We start from the raw sequence: 21,519 nt of genomic DNA on the forward strand, positions 1-21,519 counted from the left end.
GGCACCCTATACATGACCCTGTATGCACATCAGCTTGCACTTTTAACATCGAAAATGGGCAGGGCAAAAAGAGGAAAGCGCATCGGCGGCAGGAGAGACGGCGGCAGCACCCGGCCCCAAGGGGACACACGGGTCGACCGCAAGCAGCAATGGTGGCTCGAGGAGGAGAATTTGCACAATGCCCGATTGGAGAAATACTATCAAGAGCAAAGGATTATTCCAGACGGAGAAGAATTTCAACAGTTCCTCGAAGCATGCAAGAAGCCACTACCAACCAGCTTCCGCATCACCGCCGGTCGGGCTTTCACCTCGCAAATCCTGCGCAGCACGGAAGAGCACATCCCTCACTTGAGCAACATTGAGTTCGAAGGAGAGCGTCCGTCACCGCCAAGAGAGCTTCCGTGGTATCCTAGACGCCTCGGGTGGCAATTCGATGTGAAGAAGAGTATACTTCGGAAGCAGCCCGAATTCAAGAGCCTACAGGGTTGGCTCGTGCATGAGACGGAGTCAGGCACCATCAATCGGCAAGAGGCCGTCAGCATGATTCCGCCGCTTTTCCTCAATGTCCAACATGACCACCTCGTCCTGGACATGTGTGCTGCACCGGGAAGCAAAACGGGGCAACTGCTCGAAGCAGTGCATGCACCACTACTCGCGCCTGACGGCACCACACCCGACCCAGCAACACAGTACCAAGCTGTGCCTCTTGGTCTGGTCATCGCAAATGACTCGGATGCGCAACGTGTGTCGATGCTGAAACATCAAGTGACGCGTCTGCCCAGTCCGAATCTGATGGTCACAAACTGCGACGCTAGATTCTACCCAAATATCACTGTCCCCTACATGGGTGCAGATGGCGAGATCCAGTACAAGGACGTCAGGTACGATCGGATTCTTGCGGATGTGCCCTGCAGTGGAGATGGGACGATGCGGAAGAACCAGTTAATCTGGAAAGACTGGACGATGGCGAATGGTCTGGGATTGCACAAGTGAGTGATTCTAGCAAAGCTTCAGCGGGTTCTGGCCACTGTGTCGCTGACGCCACTTCGCTCTTTCGTATCTGCCCGTGAAGAATGCAGCTCCAAATCCTCATCCGTGCGATGACGCTCCTCGCTCCTGGCGGGCGCTTGGTCTACTCGACCTGCTCGCTGAATCCGATCGAGAATGAAGCCGTTGTCGCAGGTGCCCTGCGGGAGGCTGAAGCTGCGGGCTGGGACATGGAATTGATTGACACGATGGAGAGTCCGGAATTTGAGCCTTTCCGGCAGCTCAAGCGGCGTCCGGGTCTGCATCAGTGGAAGGTCTGCCCATTGAAGAACCTCGGGGCTCTCAGACAGTCCCGTGACAAGCGCGCAGCTGTGAAAGCGAGAGCTGGCCAGAGTGCCGAGGATGAGGCCAAAGCCAAGGCATCGGCTGCAGGCTCCGATGTCCAGGAAGGCAATGCACCGGTTAACAAGGTGGGAGATGAAGCACCTGCAGCAACCGAAGATGCCAACTTGCAAGTGGAAGGTTCTCAAAATGACGCATCAAGCTCCAACACCCAGATCGACTGGGTCGAATCGTGGGCCGACTTGAATGCCGAATTCCCTGTCGAGGCAAAGAAGGTCGCGAAGACACTATGGCCTCACGGAGATGAGGAACGTCTCAAGCTCGAGCGGTGCATGCGGGTCTATCCACACTTGCAGAACACCGGTGGCTTTTTTGTGGCTGTGTTGCATAAGCGTAGTCAAGGCAACCGGACCAAGGTTGATGGCAAGGGCCAAGCGAAGAGCGAGACAGCAGGAATGGCAGAGGGCATCAAACGGGCACTGGATCGTCTGGATGAGCTACAAGATGAAAAGGCCAGCAAGGCTGCCGCTGTCTCTGCCAGCGAGAGCACCGCTGAGAAGCGTGCGCGGAGTCCAACTGACGATGCGGAATCCGAGTCCAGCTCTGTGCCGATGAAGAAGGCCAAGGCGGCAGCGGCGGATGAGAGCGAAGTTGACTCGAAACCGGGTCAAGAAGACGCCACGTACGAGTTTGCGAATGAACTGAACCCAGCTGCATTCAAAGAAGACGCGTACAGCTATGTCGACCTTTCGCACAGAGAAACACTCGCCATTCAGGCTGCATACAGCCTGCCGACGTCTTTCATCCGCAATCTTCTCGTGCGCAACCTGACAGGCGAAGTGCAGCGAATGGTCTACTACACCAACCCGGTCATCCGCGCCATCCTTACCCAAGGACCTGAGTTCAAGAATGCACGACACAAGTATCGCGTTCCCGTCAAGCTGCGTCTGATTTTCTCTGGCAACAAAATTTTTGCCCGGCAGGGCCCCACGGCCGGCGAAGAGCGGGCCACGCTGGAGAAGTGGCGGATCGTGCGCGAGGCGACGGACATCATGAAGGGTTACATGCCGCCGCAAAGAATCGTCAAGGCGACGCTAAAGGAGCTGATGCACATGTTGCAGCTCAACTACCCGAAACTCGGTGACATCGAGATGGAGCAGCTCAAAGAGAGGCTATCGTCTGCCGACACGGGTAGCTATATCCTCGAAGTGGACGCGGGCGTCGATGAAGGGATCGGCGCAAGACTTGACGACACGCTCAGTCTCGCCTTGTGGCGTGCACCACACAGTGTGAACATTATGCTCGAGAAGCAGGAGAAGAGGTGAGCGACGAATGTGCTTCAAATTATCCCTTGGTAGCGGACCAACGATATTGACTATTTGCGTGGATCTTTGGTCGCCTATCAGTGCCATCTCCTTCCGCATCTTTGGCAGGGATGTCGTTGACGGAAGTACCGATCGCTACTTTACTGCGCAGCAAAAAGGGCAGAAAAAGGCAGAGAATGCGCTTGCAACTCCACCAAAAGCCAAGTCGCCAAGCGCAGAGGACGATGAAATGTTTAATGCGCCGGCTCCTGCAGCGATTGGGGATGGCGCCAATGCTGCACCACCTTCGTGAAAGTGTCATTCCACTTCACAAGATGGGTGCGACATGACTTTTTTCTGAATATGTACTTTTCAATGCAACTAGGCAGCCAACATGAGGTTCTTCTACACTATGCCACCTTGGCCCGTCGTGCGATCGAGCTCTTCGTACCAGACATAGATGGTGCGCCTAGAAGCTTCCTGCGCGTAGGTGCCGCTGCTGCAGACTTTATCGCAGCAGGCGGGTCTGCGTCGCCGTCTTTGGCCTGTTCACTCAACGAAGCGATGCGCGCCGAGCTCCTGCGCCGCCGTCGGTCATTATTCACGTCTTCGTGATTGGCTAGTGGCGGACGCGAAAGGTGCGGATCCTCGCTCGCGGGCCCGGCGTTGCTTGACCCGCTCTTTCGAGCCGAGCGCTCGGTTCGGAGGCGCTTGCTTGTCGCGGCAGCATCCGAGCTCGGGGCTTGCTGTTGAGAAGATGACTGCAGGTTGTCGGGTTCGCCTTCAGCTTTGCGCTTGATCGCGCCGCTGCTCTTGAAAGAAGTACCAGAGGCATGTATGCCTGCAAAGCGTGAAAGTTTCGCTGACGCTGACTTCCAAATGTCCACCGTCGCTTCTTCCCCATGGTCAATGACCGTCCCATCACCTGCATCGGCTTCGGGACGAGGCAGCGCAGTTGCCATTCGATCTGAAGACTCAGGTTGCATGTTTTGGAGGAGAAGCGAGTCACGGCGCCGTTTCCTCGAGACGTGCTTCGAGAAGCTTAGGTCATTCGACGCATCGCCTTGCTCGGGTGCAGAGTCGAGTGCAGTGTCCATGCGACGGCCGGAGCGGCTGCTGTGTGATTGGCGCATTCTGCCAGAGCTGCTCTTGGAGGCCATGGGGGTGTTGGCGACGCTGCCGGGAGAATTTGCTTCTGCTGGCCTCTCGGCCAAAAGCATGGCCTTGGCTTGCTCAAGCTCCTGCCGTTGCATGATGTACCTCTGCTTCTCTTCTTCCAACTCCTTGAGCTTCTCGGTAAGCTCACGCCTCTCTGTGACATCTGAGCCTTTTCTGTCTTTCCGTTTGTTGCTCAAGCCAGGAAGCATTGGAACGTCCAGTCGTCGGTCTTCGCGCTGTCTGTACATCTCCAAGAGACCACGCGTGGCAACATGTGCCTCTTCGCTCTGCTCGAGCAATTGTGCTTGTCTTTCGCATGAAGCTTGCACACTCTTCAACTTCTCTTGCGCCGCGAACAGCTGCCTCCTCAGTTCGTCCATGCTGATGCTGCTGCTACTGCTTGACGCGCTCGTTGAAGCGCTCGCGGACGATGAACGGGCATGGGCGCTTCCGTTTGCCTCGTTCCACGCTTCCTCGCTGATCTTGAGCTTGGCCTTGCTGAGTAAGCGCTGCAGACTAGCGCTGCGGTCGCTTTTGAGCGCCTCAAGCTGGTCGCCTTGGTGGCGGACTTCCTGCAAGGCGTCCAAGAGGGCTGTGAACGCTGGGTGCTCGGTACCTGCGTTTGCTCTTGAAAGCTGGAACTGTGGTGGAAAGAGATCGCCGATGAAAGCAGTTGTGTTGGTGGTCGAGGACAACAACACGTTCTCGATAGCTCTATTCTTTCCGGAAGGCTTTTTGCCGCCATCCCCGCTTTCAAGCTCGACCCTTTCGTAACCTACGTGGAAGGAGAGCTTCCTGCCTGCTTCGCGCAATGCGTTGATGCTCTCGACGGATAACATCTTGAGCGCGATGATCTCATCCAGGTGCTTGCTCCGCTCTTCTTCCAGTTCCTTGACCTGGTCCATCGCCAACTGACCAGCTGTTGATTGCTCAGGGAGCTCGACCCTTGAGCCTTCTGCATGACTGAAGACACCGCCGATTACTCGTACGTCTGCTGCACAGCCCTTAGCCATTAACGCCTGCGTTGACAGCTCGCTGAGCTTGGAACGCAGATTCTCAGATTTGCGCTCGGCCCTGACCTTTGCCTGCACTGAAGCTTGCTTGATGGAGGCCACATCCCGTCTCAGCCGCAAGAGATCGTCACGAGTCGATCGATGAGATGCTGTCTCTCGCGAAAGCTCGTGCGTAACGGAGCTGTGTACCCGCGACCAGGGTGAGGTGGCGGACCTAGGATCAGCGCTTACATCCTCTTCCTATCACGGCACTGCACTCACCCAACTTTCACCAGCGCTGCCGTCTCCTTTCTTTGGGCCTCGAGCCTGGTTTCAATCTCCTCGGCTAATGCTTTGCCCTTCCGCTCCAGGCTGCTCTCCAGCACACGGACTTTCGCCGCTAGGTTCGCCTTCATTTCCAAATCCATATCACGCTCGGCGAGAATGGTGGTCAGGAGGTCCGCAATGGTCTCGAGCTTATCGCCGCGCGATGAGTCTGACGAATCGGTTCTTGGTGCTGCATCTTCACTTTTCGAAATCGAGAAGTCCAGTGGCGTCTTGATGTATCCGCGAGCGATGAGGATCGCATTGAGATGCTCGAGGCCGGCGCGGGGGTGCTGCTCAGCTGCGTCAACCTCCATAGTCGACGATCCTGCTGTCAGCGTCCTCATTGGATGGAGCCTTGAAGTGTCCTTGAGTAGGTAACCGACACGTGCATTCGTGAATTTTTCACGGGCTGGGCCGCTTGATGGTGCAGATATGCTATCAAAATGTAGTAGGAGACCTCAATGCATATGTACCATGCACACTCGAGGCGTAGAACAAGAGGCTCGAGGATGGGGATGGAGGTTGTTGTTGCTCAGTCGGCGCGTCTCGACGCGAATGATGATGCACTAGTCAAATGAGCGCTGAGGTCTCAGTCTCATCACGTGATCTTGTTCGCACAAAAAAAATTGTGTTGGTACCGTCTCCAGACCTGATAATTTTGTCGTGAATTAAAGTCGAGCTCCCAAAACGGCCAGCAATATGTACTAAGACAGTCGAAAGCAAATGATTGGTTCGTCTGCCAGTTGAGGTACCTCCTTTTACGTCTTTTGCTTTCAGTATCGGGACTAGGATCGGCTACGATCATCTCGACCCTACCCAAATTGGAAAAATAGAGAGCCATGGCAACCGAAAACGTCGTTGCCGGGGTGAAGCTGGCCGAGGAGGAGATCGATGATATCCTCTTCTTCGCCCGAGCAGGCCAGCTCGAGGAGCTGCAGGAAACGTTCGATGAGCTCTGCAAGAAACACTCATCGGCAGAGAGAAGCGTAGATGAGCTCAAGGAAAACATCATCAAGGCGACTAGAAATGAAACGGGCAACACGGCACTGCATTACTGCTGTGCCAATGGACATAAGGGTGAGTGCCTACGTGTGAACTCACGCCGCTTGGTCGTTTACACATAAATGCTGCTATCCACAGGCGTCGCAGACTATCTAATACCATCCAGCTCGCTTAGCACCTTGTTGGCGCAAAATGAAGCGGGGAATACACCGTTGCATTGGGCAGCACTCAATGGACACGTGGAAGTCGTGCAGTCGCTTGTCGATGCGATCGAGAAAGCCGAATTATCGCAAGACGCAGCCAAATTATCAGTATCTGAAGAGCAGCCAGGCGCAGCATTTCAAGCGCCAGCAGAAGCAGTGCCGACAGCAGCAGCACAGCAAGAACAAGCTTCGCACGCAGCGTCTCACGACCCAGAAGATCCACCCCCTCCACCTCCCGCATGGGACATTCGCAACAAAGCAGGCCGAGGCCCAATGTCCGAGGCGCAGCTCAACTCGCAGGAGAAGGTGGTGCAATTCTTGCTGGAGCGTATGGTCGTTGGGAGCAACCAGAATGGCGGGAGCAGGGCAGATGGCGAGTCAACAAAAGAAGTGGCCCCAGATGAGGACGTAGGTGAGGAGCCGGCGGAAGCGACAGCGACTGTGAATGGCTCTACCGAGAATGCAACTTCGTCTTGATGCACTCCATGTGATATCGCATGCAAAATTGTATTTTAAATTCATGGCAAGAAAGACATCAGCGCCCGCTGGCGCTACTCTTTTTCTTCCCTTTCTCCTCCTTCTTGCGCTTGCCGCCTGTTCCTGCACCCGGCCTACCCTTCTTCGCGGCCTTGCCCTGCTTGAGCTTCACCTTTCCCGATGCATTCGCATCAGCGTCCAGCATCTTGTTCGCGATCGCCTTTCTCTGCTTCTTCTCCAGCCTGCGCGCCTGCCTTTCGGCATCAGCCTTCTTCAGCGCAGAACGCGTCTCCTTGTCCAGCAACCGATACTCGGCGGATGTCTTGTCGGCAGCACCACCGGTCGGCGCTGCTTGGACGCCGCTGTTCCTAGAAGCGGCGCCGTCGGTGGAGAAGCGCTGTGAACGCTTGCTGACCGGACTACCCGTCAGGCGGTTCGCCGCCGTGGCCCCGTGCTTATTGTCTCTTGAGCCAACCATGTAAGGCGACGTGCCGCCAGGAGTCGGCGCGCCTGTCGAGCGCCTTCGAACGCCCGGTGTATCGCGTATAGCGGGACTTGATTGCCCATTGTAGCGTGGCGAAGAACCGGCGCCGCTGTTGGTCCTTGCACCGAACGAGACAGCCTTCCTTGCTGAAGCAGTGGCAGATTTCGTGGTAGCCTTGCAGCGCGAGACACGGATGGGGCGCTTCATAAATTTGAGCTTTCGCTTGAAGTCGACCTTATTGCCTGATGCATCTTCCACCGCCTTCCGGGGCGCTGACTTCTGGTGCTGTTGATTTCCAGCTCCTCTCGCCCCGGACCGAGTTGGCGATGATTGCGCCAGGAAAGCTTGCTCAGCCTCATGGATGGCCATAACCTCATCTACGCATGCGTCGTCGATAAATCGCACATACGCAAAGCCCTTCCCTAACTGCGTTGCGCGATCGCGCACTATTCGCACGGAACGGACCCACGTTGGCGTCGACATGTCAGAGGAAGGCGGGCATGGTCCTCGCTCCCCAGTCACCAGGCCTTCGAAGAAAGCACGAAGATCCTCTTCTTTGGCCGTAAAATCGAGGTTGCCGACGAATACCGTGCGCTTTGGGTCAGCGTCTCCTAGTCCAGACCCGGTGAGCAGGTCCATAATCTTTGGTGCATTTGCTGCCAAAATGTTCGCGTTGTTGTCTTCTTCCTTTTGAGCTTGCCTTACGATGCCGACAGCATTAGCTGTCTCTTCACCAGCGAGTCTAACTGCAAGATCGGTCCGGAGATGACGATCCAAGAAGAGGGTGCCATCTGCACTCGCGGCGAGCGCTGCAGCAAGGATGCGTGCGGGTGAAATCGCTTTCTCTGACGTGGCAGCGTCTTCTTTTGGCGACTTTCCCACGTCCACAGCGAGTGTCATGTACGCATTGACGCTGGTGGCATTCGTATTGAGATCCTGCTTGATGAACGCAACCTTGCGTTTCTGGCTCGGTCTGAGAAACTGGACGCTGTCTGGGTTGAGTCCGCGATCTTCTGCCGCGAGCGCTGCGACCGCCTGTCGATGTGCCAGCGAACGCTCATTCTTTCGCTCAAGTGCTGCAGCTTCCGCTGCAGAAGCGGCGGAAGAAGTATAATCGCCGGTTGGGACAGAGAAAGGTATGGAGCGGAAGCGGAGCGAGCTGATCGCGGCGACATCGAGGCCCACAAGGCATGAGGCCATGTGGCGCTTAAGGCTCTTTTGATGGGGCTGCAGAAAAATGGCATACCCGCTTCAGCAGCTGAATTTGCGTAAAAAACGTTCACACGCACACACTCACCCTGGATTTGACAACCTCGATGGGAAGGTTGCCAATGAATATCGTCCGTCTATTTTGCTCTTCCTGCTCCTGCTTGGTCAATTGTTTTTTCTCCTTGGTATTTCCAGTGGCCTTGGCTTTTTGCTTTTCTTCCGACAGCCCGGCCTGGACCAGGTTATCAATGCTGGTCGCTTCTTTCTGAACACCCTCTTCTCCTTCTTCTGAGTCTGACTCGTCGGAATTGTCCTCCACCGAATCATCATCCCCATCGTCCAAGTTCTCCAGAGCCTCATTCAAGGCTTCCAGCTCTGCGTCCTCATCTTCTTCGGCTAGGCCATTGATCATGCTCGATTCACTCTGCTCGCCATCTAGATCCTTCTCATCTTCTTCATCTTCATCTGCATCATCGCCATCCTCCTCTTCCTCTGATCCCCGTTTTCCATCTCCCGCCGCCCCTTCGCGCGCTGCGGCCTTCTGTCCGTCAGACTCTGCGACGGATGGGTGCGTGGGCGCTGGCGAAGGTACAGGAGCGATCGGCCGTGGCGCCTTAGCAGCAGTCGAAAAGATGCTGTCTAGCTCAGAGTCGAAAGTGGAGTTCTCCTTGGCGGCGGCGAGAAAAGGCGCGCCAATGCCAGAATCACCACTACTCCCATCCTTCGCTTTGTCCTTTCTCTTGCCCTTTTCGCTGGATTCATGCCGCTTGCCCTTCTTGGTATTTTTTTCTTTCTTGGAAGCTGCTTGCGATGTGGCTAAAACTCCCTCATTTTGGCCAGTCGCCTGTGTTTGATCATCTTTCTTCGCTTTCTTGGCCTTGTGACCTGCGTCCACGTCTGCACGGCCGTTTGCGAGTCCTGAAGGCTGCGCTGCTGCGGTTTGCGCCGCTCGTTTCTTGCCCATTTTTGCCAGCTACGACCGTCAATCCACGAAGTACGATCACCTGATCGCTGTCAGACCGGACCAGTACTGGGTGGAAGATGCGAATGAAGACGTAACCCTCTGAGTGATGCACGCATTGAATCCAACAGCATCACACCTCGATCACCAAATCTGCATCAAGAGCTTCGAATTGGAATCGTTGAGTGTGGATCAATCAGCAAAAATTTCTGGTGCGTTCCGCTTTCTGCAGACCGCAACCACGCCCGCAATTTCGGTCAATTTTTGGAGGGAGGGTTGTGCAATCCGGTGAATAACCGAAGCAAATCCCGGAGATCAGCGGTGCCGAAAGCGCGCGTGTGCGAAAACAAGGGCCTCCCACTTTTCTCGAGCTTTTCATATCACACATCTTCCACCCACTGCACGCTTCCAGTGACAAGGTCTGACCAGTAAAAGACCTTAGTTTCTTTGCATGGCAGAATCTCTGGGGTCTGTGGAGAGCTGTATCACTATGATAGGAGCCGTGGAAGCTAGGCTCACAACTGTGAAACCCGACGGGGTCCTCGCATATGAATCATGTCACTCTTGATTTTCTAGTGCCACCGACTGAATACATGCGCAAGACAAAGTCTGGAGCTTTGGTTGCGAAAGACTCAGAGCTTCTTGGCCTTGACGAGCTCTACAAGTCGATGCGAGGCGAGAGGGAAATTTCAGTATCAATTCGTGTACGATTAGCTCTAGGGCGCAGGAGAGACTCACGCTCAACCTCAGCAATGGCATTGTCGAGGATCTGCTTTTGCATCTTGTCATCATTGAGCGCGTCCTGAACTTTACGCACGACAGCCTCGGTAAGCAGCCTCTGCTCGGCCTCGCGCTCCTGCGCCTCGAACCTGACCCAGCTGTCAAGAACAGCCTTGACCTCGCTAGCGATCTTGGTGCGCTGCGACAGCTCGAACACCTCCTTCTCCGTCTGAGCGGTCTCCTTTGCGATCGAGTAGAGCGACTTGGTGATGTCGACCACATCCTTTTGCTGAGAGACCGAGTCGATGCGCGCTTGCACTGCGTCGGTGTGCTCCTTACGAGCGCCGTTCAAGATGCCGCCAATTTTCTGAATGCGTGGGGCAGCAAAAGATTCAGTACGCAATCCGATAAAGTGTTCGCTGTGTCACAGGTACGCGCTCCGAGCGCTCCCATCGTACGTGCTCTCTGCGCGTATCATCAGAACATGGCGCCGCGTTGCCTCCTCCCATTAAGTCTCGCTATGATCCTTCGCGTGTGGATTTGTGCCTTTGGGCCGGCTCCATCCAGATGGGGCAGTCCAGTCGTGGAATTTTAGAAGCAATATCTCCCTTGTTCCTGTCCATCTTTGCGTCCCAATCTTCGAATCCTCCTACCGCGTGCGTAGGAGCCCACACAGTGCACCGGTCTCATCTGTGTAACTGCCTTGTCGCACCACAATCCGTAGCAAAGGGCCAACCGCAGAAACTCACCTCGATCTGCGAATCCGCCCACTCCTTGTACGGCCCCGTGACAGCCCGGCCGACGAGGGTGGCGAAAACGAGGAAGCCGACAGCAATGACGGTTTCTGTAATGTACGCATCCGCAAGTGGAGCATGTCAGTCCCTTTCTGCCCGTCTCTCGCCTAAGCAGCGACAATCCCTTCACTCCGCGCGGCGAAGATCGGCAGGACATACCTTCATTGGCGACGTAGAGCTCGTTGCTGACAGCAAGCGCGGTAGCGCCAGTGCCGAGCGTGACCCATCCTGTCTTGGAGATCAGCGAGTTGCCCGGTAGGGCATCGAGCAAGGAGGAAGCCTTGGCTTCTGGCGAAGGCTTGTCCGAGTAGAAGCGCACGCTGGCGGCGGCCGGGGCAGGGGCCAGACGTGCGGATAGGACTCGCGCGGCGGGCGAAGCGACCCTAGAGAGTGAAGCTGCAAATGCCAATGAGAGCACTTGTTAGTACAGGGTAGCTCGCAGGCGGTGAAGTTCTAATGAGGATGCCGTGACCGGGACATCCTCAAAAAAGAAGACAGCGACAGGATGCGTCCACCCCCCCCTCCCCCCCCGTGCGCCGCCGGTTAACCAGCAGCAAAGACTTACATGACCTCTGTGCTGCAAGACGGAATGCCATGGTGAATGATGGTGTTACCTGCAGTCTGCTCTGCCCTACTAGGTATGCTTCAGGAGCCGTGGACCATGTCGAGTTCTCTATATAGATTTTGACTTCGATGAGGATCAGCACAAGAAGGTCGCGCTGCTGGGGGTCTGTGTGCGCTGGCTGGTGCTTGTGTGCGAGACGACTCTGCGGCCAGATTCGGATCAAAGTGAGCCATTGTCGGAATTTACACAATGGCATATCAATTGAGGGTGTAAACTCATACAGGGTGGTTGCACCGATTCTCGCTTATCAGCTCCGTTCTCGCTGCGGCAACCGTATCGTCGTTGAAATGTCATACATGCGTTTCGCTTTCATGGAGGCCCAGACTACGCCTCAAACTATTCTGACCCTTTTGACATCACCTTGCTTATTTGGAAGTTGAGCCTCAGTGTTCTGACCCGATGCCTGGAAGAAAGTGTGACACTGTCTCGCTACATCATATGGCGCTGCTTGTTGGAGCCAAATATTTTTGACAAATGAGAGGCCGATCAGGCGATGATGAATCGTGTGCTGACGCTGACCATGGCGGCAACCGTCAACAGCCAGTAATGCAAACAAGAATTTTGAGCATGGCTTTCTCGCTCCTCTTTTCTCATTTCCCAAGCGCTCCAATCAACTGATTCAATTCTTGGCAGCTCAGCCGATTTTAATCGAACGTTTTGCTTAGCAGTCGCACTGTAGCGCCATGTGAGGCTTCGATGCGGGTAAGTGCAACGCTCAAATCATCGAGGAGGGGCAAACCCCATATATGCTTTGCTATGCTTTGACACACTCTAAAGGATACAATCATGCATTTGATTATGTTACACAGCCCGCTTCACTCGCCTCCAAAGGTTCGCAGTACATCAAAGACTCCTTCCAGTCGCGCACGAAAGTGACCTCCGACGAGAGCAACGTCCATGAGCCCGAGCTGGATGAGTTCCTCGGTGCCTCCGTCTCCATCGGGCATACAGGCCAGACGGGCGGTGGTACGAATGCGAAAATGATTCCATCAGAGGAGGGCGGCGACGTTCGCTCGCAGCGACCTGGGACTGGGAGCGATTCTTTTGAGGGAGAGGGCCGCTTCGGTGGTCAGGAAGAGAGGAATAACGAAAAGCTTGTGGGGAATCCGGGTGGATTCGACGAAAAGCCGCATGAGATCGATCATAAAAGACACGTACAGCTTAACGAGCCTGTTCCCAAGACCGAGGACCAACATCTTGATCCAGAACAGGCAGGCACCGCTCGCTCGCATACGGTCCATTCGTAAACGCAACCGTAATTTACCTGGATCGTTGTGTGTAGCGAGTTGAATCGCTTACTAGGTTGAAAACTCGTATCCAAGCTTGCAGACAAATACGAGAAGTGCGTAGTTGCTTCGAACGACGTATCTTTAAATTTATGTCAAACGGAGTACAATCTGCCAAACCTACAATTCGTTTTTGCTGAGAATAACCCACTCAAACAATGACCCCATCTCTGTCCTCCTTCCAAAGTCTTCTCATGGGCTCAAACAAGTAGACGAGGCTCAAGGGATGCTTCGCAGCGATGAATTTCGTGAACGGACACTTGCCGCTGGGCGTACAGACCCCAGGAAAACCTGAGCAGATGCCCACCTTGTGCGTGTTGATAAGGGTCCAGCCGCCGGCGAATCTTCCATTCTCACACGATCACGGAGCGTCAGACGCCGGTCGCTGAGCTGCCAAATCGGCATCAGAGACAGAAAGAGAAAAGCTCAGTGTGCGGGGCTCTTGTTGTGGATCATACACATCCACGGCCACGACGCCGTGAAAGCATAGATCTGTCAACAATGACTCTGCTGCTTCCACCACTTTTGCAGGATTATCTTATCCTTGTCCACTTCCTGATCCGTCCAGTACTTCCACATCTCCTTATCCAGATTGATCGATCGTCTGCTGCCCGTGTGGTTCGTCGTTGGTGGCTCCATCTCGCTGTTTTGCGCGGGTGGCAGAATGGGAGAGGGCAACACGGGAGCCGGCACATCTTGGCGCTCCAAGGGCAGCGCCTGCTCAAGCGTGATGCGCGCGTCATCATCGATGGCAGGGATCCCTTAAAACTGCATTCGGTAGTGAGTGAGGTCGAACCTCATCTCGATGGCACTCGGATCGTGTTCGTACAAATGAAAAGGTAGAGTTATCTCCATTTCCTTTTGGTTCGCTGGAAGGACTTTTGCACTTTCTTGACTCCTGGCTCCTGTCTCTTGCTCGAGTTGTAGACGGGGTCGAACTTCACCTGGCAGTACTAACAGGTAGTTGTAATGCCGGCGGGTGATCGTGTTCCACTTGTAGATAACAATACCCAAGGAACTTACGCCCGCGCCATGTGGCAGCGCTACCCGCTTGGACGCTTTTGAGTGCCGAGTCCGCATTGCAAGCATGGTCAGCTCGTTGAAAACTTCTTCCTCCTCACCATCTCCTCCAACATCAGTTGTAACTGGCCTGCCCTCTGTATCTGCCCTTCCTGGACGGGCTATGGTGTTACCTCCCCACTTGCGTGCCTCCTTCGTCCAGCAATGCAGGAAAGTACATCCCGCTTCTTCTGGATGCGCACATTCATATTCTCCTCAACTGCGCGTCGCCAGGCGCCGTATACGCCTGCGAGCTTGGGGAAAGCCATCAAGGTCGGCATGCCAGCGAGCGGGTAAACCATTCTTTAACCAAAGATCGGCGAGAAGCGGAGAAGCGAGACCATGCGCGAGAAGAGGACTTGCTTTTGCCGAACAAAATCTGCATCCCGACTTGGGTACCCTTGAAGCCGAGCGTTTCCTCAAACATCTTGAGGTATTGTGGAACATTGACGTTGCATCCTGTACATCATAATTGATGTGCTCTGCGCCGTACGGATGAGCCTGGCCGTCTGTTCCATCCGCAGGTTTTCCCAAACTCGTCAAGTGCTGATAGCTCGCTGCGCTACCGCCGACGGATGGAGACTTGTCATACATGAGGGCGTCGAACCCAACGGGACGGAGGGAAACGAAGTTCACAGCGCTCATGCCGCTGACGCCCAGCCGACGATCAAGATGTGCATTTTGGACTTGCAATGAGCCTTGCCTTTGTTCCTTTTGCCCACTCCTTTGTGTTACTGTCCTTGAGCGTGAGTGTGGTCGCTTTTGGGGAGATGGGTGTGGCGGTCATCTCTGTGCTGCTCAAGACACGATGCGGTGGTCTTGCTAATGGTCCCGTTGCCTCGTGCAGAGGACTTCAAACAATGTGGCAAGATAGATGTATTGGACAGGATCAGGGCGACAATCAGTTGTCTGAAAGCCTCTGTACTTAAAGTTCGAATTTGAACCTCGAAAAGGGGCGTCTCTTGATAGGCTCTATCAGTGTGAGTTGATCGCGTAAGCTCCCGCATCGCCGTCAGCCCAGGTCAGCCATGGATGTCAGCTCTTCATCCGTGTTGCTGATCCGGGTGACGTGCCCAACTGCGTGTCGCGTTGACTCTGAAGACATTTCTCGACCTGTATGCTTTCGCCTTCTTCCTCAAAGCACTACCCTTGAAGCTGTCTGCAAGTGCTCAGCTGTGTACCCGAAAATACCAACCACTACAGAGTCCAGTCAAGACATCAAACTAGGCTCCGATCTGGCAGTCTCCAGTTGCGCAGCACCGTGTGATCATGACGTCACTAAAAGTAAGCTTCATGTGAGGACGCATCCTCCCGTTAATCCAGGTGCTGTCGGTAGTGTGGCATAGTGCGAGAGGCGTACATTTAAAAGCTCCGGAAGCTAGACTTCATTAGTGGGTTGCGGCTTGTCAAAACGAGTCTGTGGTATTTTACACGGTAGAACCGACAATTCGGTGCAATAGAAATCCTAAGGACAACGTGAGACGCGTCGCGTCTACTGGCGGACGACCTTTTGTCACTTGGAAAGCACCTGTTGACCTTTTGTAGCCTCCGAGCTTTCGAGGTATTGGTCGTCAGATGTCAAATATGCGCCAGATGCCGGACCATCGCTTGCTGGCTGCCAGCGACGTGATGATAAAGGGCTTCTCATAATCCATTGCAAAGAGCCTCCTGGGCGTACGGAAGGGTCTCCTGGAGTGAAGTTGAGAGACGTAGAGCAGGCGAGCCCGTCGATGTGGGTCGTCAAAAATGCCCTGCACCGTATGTCTGGAGGACTTCAAGGAGAGCTTTGAATCCGTCCATAAGGCACCTCATGCCCTCAAGTGTGGTAAGTGCAGCTTAGTAACCCTCACGTTGTTTCGACCGCAGATCGCTGACTTCCTTCTTCTGCTCTGTGCGATCTGTAGGACATATTTTTCACGGCGAATGCATACAGACATGGTTCAAGGCCTGCCTCAGCGCCGCGGGGAGCAGCCTAGCCTGTCCGCAATGCAAGACGTCGTGCAAAGACACGACAGAGTCTTTTCGCCTCTATCCTACCGAAGTGTACGATCTCGACGCCCATCTGCAGCGACGTGCAGCAGTGACTACCAGCGGAAATCTGCCTTCTTCCTCTCAAGGCGTGTCTGGCGATCATTTCGTTCAACGCACGCGACGAACCCTTACGGGGGCACAGGCAGATACGGCCATCACTGTCAAAGAAGACGCAGATGATGCTACAGACAAGGGAAAGCTGTCACTAGAGAGCGATGAAGTCCTCCTAGGCAGCCTTCTCGATTTCACACGCTCCCTGCAGGCGTATGTCATTGCTGTACATGGATTGCGGCTCCAGACGGTCCGAAAGGCGGGAAAGAAGGTATTTCAGTTTGTAGATCAGCTTGTTTCGGACGAAGATCAGAAGGCTGAAATTCAGGTGAGCTGCTCGCTCGCCCGCGATGCACACTCTGTGTCTTCGGCACAAGCTGATCGTATGTTGGGAGGGGGGACATTCACAGACATGCATCGAGAGTCTGCAAGTTGCCATGGAACAGTTCGAAGGGGCCAAGAACAAGATGCTCGAGCGTACATTTAAGCGCGACGAGGAAGAGCGGTCGTATCAAAAGAAGAAAGTTAATCTACAAAAGAAGATGACTGCGCTAGAGTCGGATAAGCAGCAACTCAAGCACGAGCGCGCGCGCGACCTCGATACGCGCAAGCAGCTGGACGAGCTGGAGGCGAAGCTGATGAAAGAGCAGAAGCTGCTCGACCAAGCCAAACAGAAGCTGCAGATTGAAAAGGAGGCATCGTGGAAGGACGTGCGCGAGGCCAACCTCCGCGCTTCGCACGCCAAGCTCGAAGCGAATCGAGAGGTGGCGCAGATGCGCGACGAGAAAGAAACGGCTGTAAGCCAAATGCTGGAGGAAGTCAAAGAGTACAAGCAGCGCACCAAACAGGCTGAGGATGAGCGCGCAGCGATCAAGCGCAAGAACTACGACATGGCCATGGACATGCGACGCAACTTCGACAAGCTCGACAAGCTCAAGGGGGAACGCACCAAGATGCAGGACCAGCTGGAAGATGCGAGGCGCGAGGTCCAGAAGCTCAAGGTGGACCTGGCACAGCATCAGCGGGAGGCACAGCACCAGGTCAGCGCTTCTGGCAGCGCTAAGGCTTCCAGCCGGGCACTATGCGCAACAGGAAAGCAACCTTGGAATGCTCGCCATGCGGCAATCTCCGATGCTGTTGGTGGTGAGGATTCATCAGTGGGTGCGTCCGTACTAGTCGACAGGACCAGTAGCAGCAGCAGCGGAGGTAGCGGCGGCAATTATCTGGGTAAGGCCAAAGCGATCGATGTGCGCAGCTCCTCGCCTCTCCACCTTTCCTCGCCCAGACATCGAGCCTTTAAACTCCATCAGGGCATGTACGACGTGGCGAACACCAGCGTCGCGTCGTCCTCTGCATCTAGACAACCAGGTGATGACAGCCTGGAGATCGTCAATGAGCCGCGCATCGACTTTGACACCGACGATGATGGGGAGTACATGATGCCTGGCGGGATCGGGATTGGTCAGCCGGCAAGCAGGATCGCAGCGGGCCATACTGCGGTCACCGCCACTCATGGAAGTGCTAAGCCGCTGAAGGCGAAGCAAGTCTCGGCACCTGGAGCATTCAAGCGCGCAGACCCGGAATCGATCGAACTAGCCGTGGCACCTTCAACACCGCGCAAACGCAAGCACGCTTCTGCTTCCAGCCCGCACAAGTCACCAGTGAAGAGCCCAGAAGACCGACAGTGGCAATCGCCATACGTGCTCGCTGTGTCATCGCGAAAAAGGCACGCCGGTATTCCTGCGTTGCAGCATGCGCGGTCAGAACTTGCATTTGCCGACATTGATGACGAAGAGGAGGAGCTTGGAATGCCGACAATTCTTAGTGCCATCGCAAAGGAGAAAAAGAAGACGTTGCCGGTGACAACGGGCGCCAGCGACATCAGCAACCCTGCTTCGAAAGGCTCGAACGTCACGGCGACGGGACGCCGACCAATAGAGGTGGAAAGCACCCCCAAAACTGCGGACGAGCTAAGGAAGGAGAAGAGCAGGGTCGCTGATATGCATCTGCGTCGATTAATGCAGAGCACCCTCTCTGGAACAGTCGCGATTGGCGCCAGGCGACGCGCGTGATACACTTGCGAGGTAGACAGCACCGGCGGCAGCGGTATACATAAAGGAACCTCGCCATGGTACGCAAATTGAGGATCTATTGGCATATACAGAGTGATAGAAATACAGTGCATTGTAGGGTTCGTGGAGAGACGTGAATTATCACGATGGCACCTTGCAGCAGCAGGATGTTGGTTGAAGGATGTGCTCCGTCGGTCAGTCAGCATGACCGCCCTTCTCTGTGCGAGCCTTCATCTCGTACGATTCGGCATAAAGCCCATTCCCATGCCCGTTACCGTTTGCGTTCGAAGACTTGCCCGTACGTCCCCCTTCCATCGATGTGCGGCCAACATCCTCATCATCCTCATTGTCAAAGAGGACATGTGTCGTGTTAGTCGTCCTATGTTCATCGTTGCGGGGTACACGCCCTCGCTGCAGTCCGCCGTCGCTGTGCAAATCCGCCGTCCTGGCCGTAGGCACGCGGCCCTCTTCTGCTCTGGCGTCTGACTCGGCGCCACCGCCAACTCCACGAGCGAACCCAGGCGGAGCGCTACTGAACCCATCCGTGAGCTCTCGCTTGATGCACAGCCGCTCTGCTACGATTGCGCAGATTGTCGCGTGCAGCGTCATGATGAGCCACCAGAAGAGCGACGTGGGGAGGCTACTGGCGTACAAAGATGCAATGAGGAGGTTGAGCAGATGTAGCGTCAGGACGTGGTCGAGGATGTGCGCTGGTCGGCGGATGAGGTGAGCGAGGAAATGGATGCTGCAAGGGAAGAAAACGCAGCGATTGGATCGGAAGGGAGCTCAGTCCGATGAGTAAAAGCTGTTTTTGAAAGAAGACTTGCATGCTCACTCTACTATTGCGCTCAGGCACCATGCAAGTGCAATGGCCCAGCCCCGTCTGGAATCTCGAGTATGCTCCCACTCCCACCGCTCCAAGTTGATCTCCCTTTCATGCGATGCTGGCTGCTCCGCGCTTTGTTCATTTTCATCCCGCCTTCCGTTTTGTAGATTCCCCTCTGACCGCAATTGATCCGGCTTGAGTACCAAGGGTAGCTTGACGGTCGATGGGGAGCTGGCGGACGGTTGTGAATGCAAGTGCGTATCATCATCGAGCCATACACTTCCCACTTGCCAGGCCTGCATAGCCGCCAGGTCCACCTTGCTCGCGCTATCATACATATCCTGCACCTTCTTGTGCTCCACGCTCCAGCTGATGCTGGGCCGGTCGACTGGGTCCCAGTCCCACGTCGGTCGCCCCGCCAGCTCGCGCCAGTCGATGAGCATCCCAATCTGCAGCGCGCCACCTTCGCCGCGCAGCGCTTCTTGCGATACGCCGGGGAAGAGCCTCAACAAGATGGGCACGAGAACTACGAGCGTGAGGTAGTGCAGTGCCTGCACGCTGCTGATTTGCGAAAGCGTGCGCAGTGGATCGAAGCCTTGTTGCGGCGAAGCGAGTACCGCGAGGCTTTGCCGCACGAAGGGCAGCATCTTGACGCTCAGCCCTTTCGACCTAGGGTCCTTGCCGAGCTTCAGCGCAATAGGCACCTTTCAGGCAGCTGACTCGCCCATTAGATGCATGTACTCCTAGGAGAGATACCTGGAGCTCTGGGAAATGTGTCGGCCGTCAGCACCACCAGAGAAACAGTACAAGGTGAGGTTCTAAGCAGGAGCACTTATACGACTTTCGTCGTCATCAACGACGCGAAGCCAAACCACAGACAATGGTGCAAAGAGAAAACAAGGTTCGTGAATCGGTGCAACTAGGAACTCCATTTCGTCAGTCATCGAGGCACCGCTCTCCGGAATCCAGATGCAGACAACGTACTCGTGCATTCCAGGTCCCAAGCCCCAATGATAGAAGACTTCGATGGGACCTCGCATTGGAAAGATGACGAGACAGTGAGATGTTTCGTCGTTCTTCAGCAGAGACATGCTTGAGGCTTTGGTGAAGTTTCTGTCCGCTCGGTTGTAGGCGCTTACAGCTGAGAGAATATCGGCACCGCAGGCCGCCAACTCGACGCGATCGTCGCAGTTGCCCCCGTCCGTTGGAGGGATCTATCCAGCAAACACGATTTCACAAGATGCCCACGGTCCAACCTCCATTGCCAATTCGGACACTTTGTCGCTCCGGATCTACAGGGGCAGGTCAGCTTCAAAATCGGCAACTATAAGGGAGAGTGTTGAGGTTGCCGGCCACTGCTGCAGGCTTGTTGCCAGCAGGCTCAAGGCCACTGCCTCACATCAATGGCGAGCGGCTACTGAGGGAACTGTGCCACACTTATCAGTGGAGTGCTGCTTATCCCTACACACCCACCGGTGCGGTAAATCCAGAGACGGAAGCATCGACGTGGGCCGGGGTGAGACGACTGACACCCGATGATAATGCAAAAAAGGCACCCGATGGGTTTGTCAAACAGGCAAGGAGACTAGGGTGTCATGCTAGCTGGGATATTATGGGCAACATCACCGCTATGTGGCCGGGCTGAAAGCGTCGCTTCAGCTCAGAGTACGGCCCTGAAAGCTCGGCAGATGAAGTGCCTTCGCTCATGGCCATGGCAGTCATCTGGATACGCAACCTGCAGCGGAGGGTATGACGGTATTCTTGGAGTCCATGCTGCTGTCGAGGTATTCAAACCGATGAATGAACACAACGTTCAGACAGAGTTCCCGACCATATTTGTAAATTGGACGAACGAGGAAAGCATGTGCCTTTCCACGTTCCGTCGTATTTTTCTGGCACATGGGCGGGTCTCATTCCTTTGGAAGAAGCGTGGAAATTGAAATCCCTTCGCTCGCGAACGAAAACTGCAACTTGCAGGCTCTCAAAGAGGAACTGCAGCACATCGGATATCTAGGCGTTGCAAATCCCTCCTACAAAACCCGTCTGCTCGTCGCTCATTTCGAGCTACACATCGAAAAAGGTCCTGCGCTCAGGCAGCACAATATGAAGATCGGCGTCGTACTGAGCAGCCAGACGCACCTATGGGCTACGCTCGAGATCATTATGAAAGTCGCACATACCGCTTTGACGCCGTGGAGCAACTGCCTGGATGCATTGCAGTGCGCTGCTCATGAGCTCATCGCACCCAAATGAATCGTTCAGGCCCACGGCAGAACTGCAGTACCGGCATGCTCTCCCTTGAGCCAGGTTCGACGAACGTCATCCCGTTCATCGTACCCATTTCCCTTCATATGCGGCATGCGGAATCCCACAAAGCGTTACAATACATGAAAGCGAAGATCATCTCGGAAATCACATGTATCGCCGCCGCCAGCTATGGCCTCTCCCCCGAGCAGGGCGTAGCGTGGCCGTGCGAGATACATTCTCACATAGATAGCATCGTACCACTTGCCAACTATCCGGATTGCATCGAGGCGGCGCGTAACAGCGTGGCCTTTGCGTTGGCTGGCGAGGACTTGACGCTCGACTTGACGCTCGACTTGAGCTCT

The 21,519-nt window shown here is 55.0% G+C and overlaps 9 protein-coding genes across 9 annotated transcripts; 4 read left to right on the forward strand and 5 right to left on the reverse strand.

The window, feature by feature from the left end:
* Window positions 1-5: 5 nt before the first annotated feature.
* Window positions 6-3,027, forward strand: K437DRAFT_257397 (S-adenosyl-L-methionine-dependent methyltransferase). Its single transcript, XM_013386985.1, has 3 exons — window positions 6-989; window positions 1,073-2,650; window positions 2,736-3,027. Exons 1-3 carry the CDS (start codon window positions 55-57, stop codon window positions 2,944-2,946), a joined length of 2,724 nt encoding a protein of 907 aa, XP_013242439.1. The 5' UTR covers window positions 6-54; the 3' UTR covers window positions 2,947-3,027.
* K437DRAFT_147144 (uncharacterized protein) lies at window positions 2,849-5,567 on the reverse strand. Its single transcript, XM_013386986.1, has 2 exons — window positions 5,066-5,567; window positions 2,849-4,985 (listed from the first exon to the last, which is right to left on the reverse strand). The coding sequence occupies exons 1-2, from the start codon at window positions 5,452-5,454 to the stop codon at window positions 3,044-3,046; spliced, it is 2,331 nt and encodes a 776-aa protein (XP_013242440.1). The 5' UTR covers window positions 5,455-5,567; the 3' UTR covers window positions 2,849-3,043.
* A 255-nt stretch (window positions 5,568-5,822) lies between these two features.
* On the forward strand, window positions 5,823-6,843 carry K437DRAFT_274829 (ankyrin). The gene is made up of 2 exons (XM_013386987.1): window positions 5,823-6,187; window positions 6,251-6,843. Exons 1-2 carry the CDS (start codon window positions 5,950-5,952, stop codon window positions 6,790-6,792), a joined length of 780 nt encoding a protein of 259 aa, XP_013242441.1. The 5' UTR covers window positions 5,823-5,949; the 3' UTR covers window positions 6,793-6,843.
* On the reverse strand, window positions 6,806-9,556 carry K437DRAFT_274830 (uncharacterized protein). The gene is made up of 2 exons (XM_013386988.1): window positions 8,574-9,556; window positions 6,806-8,503 (listed from the first exon to the last, which is right to left on the reverse strand). The coding sequence occupies exons 1-2, from the start codon at window positions 9,447-9,449 to the stop codon at window positions 6,851-6,853; spliced, it is 2,529 nt and encodes an 842-aa protein (XP_013242442.1). The 5' UTR covers window positions 9,450-9,556; the 3' UTR covers window positions 6,806-6,850.
* A 437-nt stretch (window positions 9,557-9,993) lies between these two features.
* K437DRAFT_257401 (putative H+-transporting two-sector ATPase chain b precursor, mitochondrial) lies at window positions 9,994-11,634 on the reverse strand. Its single transcript, XM_013386989.1, has 5 exons — window positions 11,526-11,634; window positions 11,120-11,356; window positions 10,916-11,010; window positions 10,185-10,533; window positions 9,994-10,104 (listed from the first exon to the last, which is right to left on the reverse strand). Exons 1-5 carry the CDS (start codon window positions 11,554-11,556, stop codon window positions 10,079-10,081), a joined length of 738 nt encoding a protein of 245 aa, XP_013242443.1. The 5' UTR covers window positions 11,557-11,634; the 3' UTR covers window positions 9,994-10,078.
* A 349-nt stretch (window positions 11,635-11,983) lies between these two features.
* On the forward strand, window positions 11,984-12,832 carry K437DRAFT_248317 (uncharacterized protein; the record flags this gene model as incomplete). Its single annotated transcript, XM_013386990.1, has 2 exons — window positions 11,984-12,287; window positions 12,395-12,832. Exons 1-2 carry the CDS (start codon window positions 12,282-12,284, stop codon window positions 12,830-12,832), a joined length of 444 nt encoding a protein of 147 aa, XP_013242444.1. The 5' UTR covers window positions 11,984-12,281.
* A 1,098-nt stretch (window positions 12,833-13,930) lies between these two features.
* On the reverse strand, window positions 13,931-14,767 carry K437DRAFT_147192 (uncharacterized protein). The gene has a single exon (XM_013386991.1). It carries the CDS (start codon window positions 14,573-14,575, stop codon window positions 14,147-14,149), a length of 429 nt encoding a protein of 142 aa, XP_013242445.1. The 5' UTR covers window positions 14,576-14,767; the 3' UTR covers window positions 13,931-14,146.
* A 709-nt stretch (window positions 14,768-15,476) lies between these two features.
* On the forward strand, window positions 15,477-18,182 carry K437DRAFT_147219 (uncharacterized protein). The gene is made up of 3 exons (XM_013386992.1): window positions 15,477-15,755; window positions 15,835-16,340; window positions 16,423-18,182. Exons 1-3 carry the CDS (start codon window positions 15,677-15,679, stop codon window positions 18,082-18,084), a joined length of 2,247 nt encoding a protein of 748 aa, XP_013242446.1. The 5' UTR covers window positions 15,477-15,676; the 3' UTR covers window positions 18,085-18,182.
* Window positions 18,182-19,659, reverse strand: K437DRAFT_147200 (uncharacterized protein). The gene is made up of 2 exons (XM_013386993.1): window positions 18,920-19,659; window positions 18,182-18,829 (listed from the first exon to the last, which is right to left on the reverse strand). Exons 1-2 carry the CDS (start codon window positions 19,555-19,557, stop codon window positions 18,280-18,282), a joined length of 1,188 nt encoding a protein of 395 aa, XP_013242447.1. The 5' UTR covers window positions 19,558-19,659; the 3' UTR covers window positions 18,182-18,279.
* Between the last annotated feature and the right edge of the window lie 1,860 nt (window positions 19,660-21,519).

The sequence above is a fragment of the Tilletiaria anomala genome, assembly GCF_000711695.1.
Source record: "Tilletiaria anomala UBC 951 chromosome Unknown K437scaffold_59, whole genome shotgun sequence".
In the NCBI taxonomy this organism is placed as follows: domain Eukaryota; kingdom Fungi; phylum Basidiomycota; class Exobasidiomycetes; order Georgefischeriales; family Tilletiariaceae; genus Tilletiaria; species Tilletiaria anomala.

Coding starts and splice junctions, on each gene's coding strand:
- K437DRAFT_257397 (XM_013386985.1), top strand. CDS start 55: ATGGGCAGGGCAAAAAGAGGAAAGCGCATCGGCGGCAGGAGAGACGGC. Junction 990..1,072: donor AATGGTCTGGGATTGCACAA/GTGAGTGATTCT, acceptor CTGCCCGTGAAG/AATGCAGCTCCAAATCCTCA. Junction 2,651..2,735: donor CTCGAGAAGCAGGAGAAGAG/GTGAGCGACGAA, acceptor GTCGCCTATCAG/TGCCATCTCCTTCCGCATCT.
- K437DRAFT_257401 (XM_013386989.1), bottom strand. CDS start 11,556: ATGGCATTCCGTCTTGCAGCACAGAGGTCAT. Junction 11,357..11,525: donor TCTTGCAGCACAGAGGTCAT/GTAAGTCTTTGC, acceptor TGGCATTTGCAG/CTTCACTCTCTAGGGTCGCT. Junction 10,534..10,915: donor GGGCGGATTCGCAGATCGAG/GTGAGTTTCTGC, acceptor CCACGCATTCAG/AAAATTGGCGGCATCTTGAA.
- K437DRAFT_147219 (XM_013386992.1), top strand. CDS start 15,677: ATGCCCTGCACCGTATGTCTGGAGGACTTCAAGGAGAGCTTTGAATCC. Junction 15,756..15,834: donor ACCTCATGCCCTCAAGTGTG/GTAAGTGCAGCT, acceptor TGCGATCTGTAG/GACATATTTTTCACGGCGAA. Junction 16,341..16,422: donor ATCAGAAGGCTGAAATTCAG/GTGAGCTGCTCG, acceptor GGACATTCACAG/ACATGCATCGAGAGTCTGCA.
- K437DRAFT_274830 (XM_013386988.1), bottom strand. CDS start 9,449: ATGGGCAAGAAACGAGCGGCGCAAACCGCAGCAGCGCAGCCTTCAGGA. Junction 8,504..8,573: donor TCGAGGTTGTCAAATCCAGG/GTGAGTGTGTGC, acceptor ATTTTTCTGCAG/CCCCATCAAAAGAGCCTTAA.
- K437DRAFT_147200 (XM_013386993.1), bottom strand. CDS start 19,557: ATGCTGCCCTTCGTGCGGCAAAGCCTCGCGGTACTCGCTTCGCCGCAA. Junction 18,830..18,919: donor TGCCTGAGCGCAATAGTAGA/GTGAGCATGCAA, acceptor CTTCCCTTGCAG/CATCCATTTCCTCGCTCACC.
- K437DRAFT_147144 (XM_013386986.1), bottom strand. CDS start 5,454: ATGAGGACGCTGACAGCAGGATCGTCGACTATGGAGGTTGACGCAGCT. Junction 4,986..5,065: donor GCAGCGCTGGTGAAAGTTGG/GTGAGTGCAGTG, acceptor GCGGGTACACAG/CTCCGTTACGCACGAGCTTT.
- K437DRAFT_147192 (XM_013386991.1), bottom strand. CDS start 14,575: ATGAGCGCTGTGAACTTCGTTTCCCTCCGTCCCGTTGGGTTCGACGCC.
- K437DRAFT_274829 (XM_013386987.1), top strand. CDS start 5,950: ATGGCAACCGAAAACGTCGTTGCCGGGGTGAAGCTGGCCGAGGAGGAG. Junction 6,188..6,250: donor CTGTGCCAATGGACATAAGG/GTGAGTGCCTAC, acceptor TGCTATCCACAG/GCGTCGCAGACTATCTAATA.